The 5,888-nt window shown below is 36.9% G+C and overlaps 1 protein-coding gene across 1 annotated transcript in view; it reads right to left on the reverse strand.

Annotated features, from left to right (window-relative positions):
• LOC106472469 (RING finger protein nhl-1-like) overlaps positions 1 to 5,888 on the reverse strand; it is an 18,439-nt gene that overhangs the window by 7,446 nt on the left and 5,105 nt on the right. Inside the window, exon 2 of the mRNA XM_013933122.2 lies at positions 1,373 to 2,038. Coding sequence (XP_013788576.1) covers positions 1,373 to 2,002 — 630 coding nt within the window. The 5' untranslated portion in view covers positions 2,003 to 2,038. The remainder of the gene's footprint in view (positions 1 to 1,372; positions 2,039 to 5,888) is intronic.

Genomic DNA, 5,888 nt, shown 5'->3' on the forward strand with positions numbered 1-5,888 from the left:
AGACTTAGTTTAAATAGTTCTCATTAAACAAGGGCAAGTGTTCAGTGGGGGTGTTGAGGGAGTGAAGACTTAGTTTAAATAGTTCTCATTAAACAAGGGCAAGTGTTCAGTGGGGGTGTTGAGGGAGTGAAGACTTAGTTTAAATAGTTCTCATTAAACAAGGGCAAGTGTTCAATGGAGGAGTTGAGGGAATGAAGATTTAGTTTAAATGGTTCTCATTAAACACGGGCAAGTGTTCAGTGGGGGTGTTGAGGGAATGAAGACTTAGTTTAAATGGTTCTCATTAAAGAAGGGCAAGTGTTCAGTGGAGGAGTTGAGGGAATGAAGATTTATTTTAAATGGTTGAACACTTGCCCTTGTTTAATGAGAACTATTTAAACTAAATATTCACTGAACACTTGCCCTTGTTTAATGAGGTCTCTTTAAACTAAGTCTTCATTCCCTCAACACCCCCACTGAACACTTGCCCTTGTTTAATGAGGTCTCTTTAAACTAAGTCTTCATTCCCTCAACACCCCCACTGAACACTTGCCCTTGTTTAATGAGTGTTGCTTTTCGTTATGGGGCTAGAACCAAACACCAGCTAGAAATTCTGAATAAAGCTATGGGTAATAGATGTTGCTTTTCGTTATGGGGCTAGAACCAAACACCAAACTGGACAAGTCTTTATTTATGGCTGCAGAAAAATAGAGATTATTTTATGGCTTGGATTGAGTATACTTGGGAAGAAAAATACTGAATAGGGCTATAATTAAATCTGGTGGAAGATTAAAGTGGACACTTAGTAATTACTAATTCCTTGTTCTACAAATATAACATCCACGCAACTTAAACAAATTCTTAGAATGTTTGTTTCTCAAGCGTATCTTTGAAATTAAAAGCTAACGGATCTAAATAACACAATTAATAAAAAAGATCAACAATGCAATGACTTTACAAAGTATTTTTTAAAAAGATCAACAATGGAACGACTTTATAAAGTATTTTTGAAGAATGTTAGATCACTGCCTGTTTTCTGGAATAAAACCGTTTACTTGAATAAGGTATTTTAATTAACTTTAATTCTGTTTTAATACCATGATTTTTCTTTTCCAAATTTATTGCAAAAAATGGCAAAACATTTTAACCCAAACTGTTAATTCCAATTATTACCACAGCATTTCAAATCTCAAAAATGAGTCACTGCTTCGGTTACTACCCCCCCCCGCCCCAAGTGACTGAGCGGTAAGCTCGAGAGCTTATAACTTAAATTTGGGGTTCGAGCCCTGCGGTGGCCAGAGCTCGTAAACATAATCTTAACAAAAACTGTAATACTAAAATGGATGTTGAAATTCAAATATTTCGAATAATATTAGCCACAACTTCAACATACCTGGAAAGACTTCTCTCGCTGTTGAAGTCTTTCGGTCATCTGCTCCAGTTGTTCAGCAATTTGGCCTAACTGTTTCTTTAAATCATCCACGTGGCGATCTTGACATAGCGAACAAAAGGTGTTGCTACAGTGCTCACAGACACTGACGTCACAAATGGTTTGGCAGGCTGCACATCGAACGAATTCGTCGACAACTGCGTGATCTGATTCGAGTAGATCCAGGATGGACTGGAGATAAATGTTTCCAGGAAGTGTAGAAACCCCTTCCTTTGGCAATGTGATTTCTGATCGACACTGCGCACAGCGTAACCTGGCGGCCTCGCCAGAACCCACAATGCAGTTCTGGATACAGAGAAGGCAGAACGTGTGTTGACAAGGCAGCATCTTGGGGATGGACAGTCGATCGAGGCAGATGGAACACTTGACCAATTCTTTTAGGTTTTCTGTTCCTTTGCGACTTAAAGTCCGCAAGAGTTTTGTCTTGGAATCTGCTATTCGTTCAACATCCTCCCCACTATACGTTTTCTGTGATCCTGGCAAAGATGGCGTACTTTTTACCATCTGTTCATCAACACTTGTTTGTGTGTTGGTGATTTCGTTTGGACTATTTGTACGGTCTTCTGTCGACATTTTTGTCAAGTACACCCCCGCCGAACGTATCTGAAACTGTGACATTTCTGATTTAAATACAGGTTAATTAATATACACTGCGATTAATCCGTGTCAGAACGATGATAGAAAATGGCTCGCCAAATCTGAATTCACGACAATATGAGACGGTTAAAGTTTTTCTTAAAACAACAGTAAACACCAAGAATGTTATGATTTTGTGTGTTTTTCTTGGATTTGAGAAAAAAAAAACTAGTGTCAATTTGTCACACCCACAAGCCCATAAAATATGTTATTATACCGTGTGCTATTTTATCTGTCTAAGAACAATCCAGCCCTAATATTGGACTCCTCCTTTCTACAGAAAAAAAATAGTTGTGAAAAGTCAGTTTAGGTGTCGCTTTTACTGGGTAGAAATCACTTTTAAATGATAATAAAATTAAAAGTAAATGCGGATATTATTTTTTAGTTAAACTCACCCCATTACAAAGTACTTTATAAAAGTATTCATATATATATATATATGACAAAACTTTATAAGAAAAACCTACTTGACTACTTCATGCAGTATTTTCCTTCATATAAATATTGCTTCTCGGGGAATTGTATTATAACCTATACTCATTTCATTAGAAAATGCATTCAATCTCGTATTTAATATTACTGTGATTGTAATAACGCTTATGGATTTCTTAAGTATTGTTTGTTCGATATAATTCTTGCCCAAATATACATAAATGGTTATCTAAGTAATGCAGTTATTAACTTGTAACTGATAATACAGAGCAGAGGTTTTTTTCAATCTTTTCTACCCCTATGAACTCGTTCACGAACTAACTCCTTCAAAAACCAACGGTAATGAACCCCTTCACGAACCAAATGCAATCTCGCGAACATTCACACTCAGATATGATCCTACAGTGTATAAAAGCGCCACTGACATAAATAAGTAAACAGTAAGATTGACCGTAACATTAAACGCCCTCATGATTGAAAGTGCGAGAATGAAGGGGATGGGTTTCGATCCCGCGACCTACGGTTTACAGGTCGAGCGCCCTAACTAACTAGGTCGTCCCTGTCTCTGATGAATCGTTATTTTAACAACCACGATTACTAAAGTCCGCGGTGGTTCAGAGGTAAGCTCGAGGGGTCATAACGTTTAAATACGGGGTTCGATCCCTGCGATGGGCACGGTACAAATATCCCGTAGTACAGTTCTGTGCTTGATAACAAACCAATATTTGGAATTCATAAGTTAGGAGTTCTACTTCTTTCATTTCGAACACAAAATGGTGGGCACAGCATAGATAGCCCATTGTGTAGCTTTGTGCTTAACTAGAAACAAACAAAATATCGAACACAAACCACCCTTATCAAGAAATCCATAATTCAAGCGTTTGGTCGTGGTATTTATAATAAAATGCACACAGTTCAACGACAATCGTTTCTAATCTTCTTAATCAGTTGATCCATACTATTTTAACTTATCAATAATTAAGTTTGAGACTTATGGTTACGTATTTAAGTCTCGGTTTCGAGTTTCTGATGAACTTTAAGCACACATTTTCTCGGCCGTCATCCCTTACATGTGAGCTTGTTAGGGCTAAAGGTATGCGATATCTAAAGCCTTAGTTAAAATGCTCATTTTTGTCAGTCACACACAAAACTGTAAAATATGTTGTAACATTTGTAACGCCAAACTGGTGATTATTTATCATATATATATATATATATATAGCGTTACAATAAACCTTGGCATTTGTTTGTATCGTGAATAATGAAACATGAAACAGTAAAATATGTTGTAACACTTGTAACGCCAAACTGGTAATTATTTATCATATATATATAGAGAGAGAGAGAGCGTTACAATAAACCTTGGCATTTGTTTGTATCGTGAATAATGTCAAAGTGGGGAAAATTTTGTATATATATATATAAACAAACTGAAATACCCGTCACCTGACGGGGAATGTTTAAACTTAATTAAAACAATGTAAGTTTGACAGCAATCATATATTTCAAAGTAATAACTTGATGACAAACTTTATCTTAAAATTTTAAAATTATAACAAAGCTTCTTCATAAACAGCATTTGTAATTTGCTTTCCATCTACCAACAGATAAAGATTTTGAGATGATTCCCCCCCCCCCCTCCATGAACACTCTACATATCACTGGCCATGAGAAAAACATGGTTGTTTGAGAAACAATCCAGCAACTTTCATACATATAAAGCGTTACAATGAACCTTGACGTTGGTTTGTTTGGTGTGTAATGCCAAAGTGGTGAAATTCTAACAAATGAGAATCCATGAATACAAAGATTAGAGACAAAAGTCATCTGGAAAAAAAAAAAGAGAGACACCAGTTACGTGTACATAAGTTGTTTCCACGACATATCCGTTCAAATGGTGTACACCTTAAGCACTTAGAGAACAAAACAGGTGTACAAAGATATACTGGTCAAGAATAATACATGACAATACTGTACACCTTTAACTAAGATGCAAGTTTTTCAAAACCATTGTTGTTTTAATGAGTTCTTAGTTTGAATACACAGATTCACCCAAGTAACACAATAACTTTTCCTGTTTTGAAAGATGTGGGTTCGCTAATCAGCAACTAACTGACTTTTTGCGGGAAAGATAGCACGTGACGTCTAGAAATGGAGAGTTATCTTTCCTGTTGGCAAATCAAATGAGGGTCAGGAGCAACTATGACCCTACAGTTCGACTCTCAGTGGACACAGACCTTGAATGTAAGGTAGTTTCGTGTACAAAGTTTGCCTTGTTTGCGTATTTTGCATTTAAAGCAATGTTTACCCTTCTAAAACAGGTTATTTTAGGATTTTTACAGGTTTCTGGAGGGTTTTTCATGTGCATTGGATTTTGTAATACAGTAACAGTAATGTATACCTTTAGCCTACTTTTCGGGAAGGATCTAGAGAGAGTAGATTTGGTATTATTTCGAGTTGTAACTTTTACTTTCACTAAAAAACTCAAGAGTCGGTTTGAACTAGAGAAAACTTTGAGCATTTTGATTTAGTTGAACGTTTAGATAACATTGGAAAATTTATTTAAACTTGTTCTTAGTTGGGGTTTCACTTTTATTTCTAGTTCAAGAATTAACTTAAGTTACAGGGGAAGGGGGGGGGACTCACCAAACTGATGAGAATTCTTTAAACTAAATCTTCGTTCCCTCAACACCCCCACTGAACACTTGCCCTTGTTTAATGAGAACTCTTTAAACTAAGTCTTCATTCCCTCAACACCCCCACTGAACACTTGCCCGTGTTTAATGAGAACCATTTAAACTAAATCTTCATTCCCTCAACTCCTCCACTTCTATTACCCATAGCTTTATTCAGAATTTCTAGCTGATGTTTGGTTCTAGCCCCATAACGAAAAACAACCTTCTCTATTACCCATAGCTTTAGTCAGAACATCTAGCTGGTGTTTGGTTCTAGCCCCATAACGAAAAGCAACCTTCTCTATTACCCATAGCTTTATTCAGAACATCTAGCTGGTGTTTGGTTCTAGCCCCATAACAAAAAGCAACCTTCTCTATTACCCATAGGGTTCTAGCCCCATAACGAAAACCAACCTTCTCTATTACCCATATGTTCTGACTAAAGCAAACACCAGCTAGAGGTTCTAGCCCCATAACGAAAACCAACCTTCTCTATTACCCATAGCTTTAGTCAGAACATCTAGCTGGTGTTTGGTTCTAGCCCCATAACGAAAAGCAACCTTCTCTATTACCCATAGCTTTAGTCAGAACATCTAGCTGGTGTTTGGTTCTAGCCCCATAACGAAAAGCAACCTTCTCTATTACCCATAGCTTTAGTCAGAACATCTAGCTGGTGTTTGGTTCTAGCCCCATAACGAAAAGCAACCTTCTCTATT

Source organism: Limulus polyphemus, unplaced genomic scaffold (genome assembly GCF_000517525.1).
Source record: "Limulus polyphemus unplaced genomic scaffold, Limulus_polyphemus-2.1.2 Scaffold5355, whole genome shotgun sequence".
NCBI lineage: Eukaryota > Metazoa > Arthropoda > Merostomata > Xiphosura > Limulidae > Limulus > Limulus polyphemus.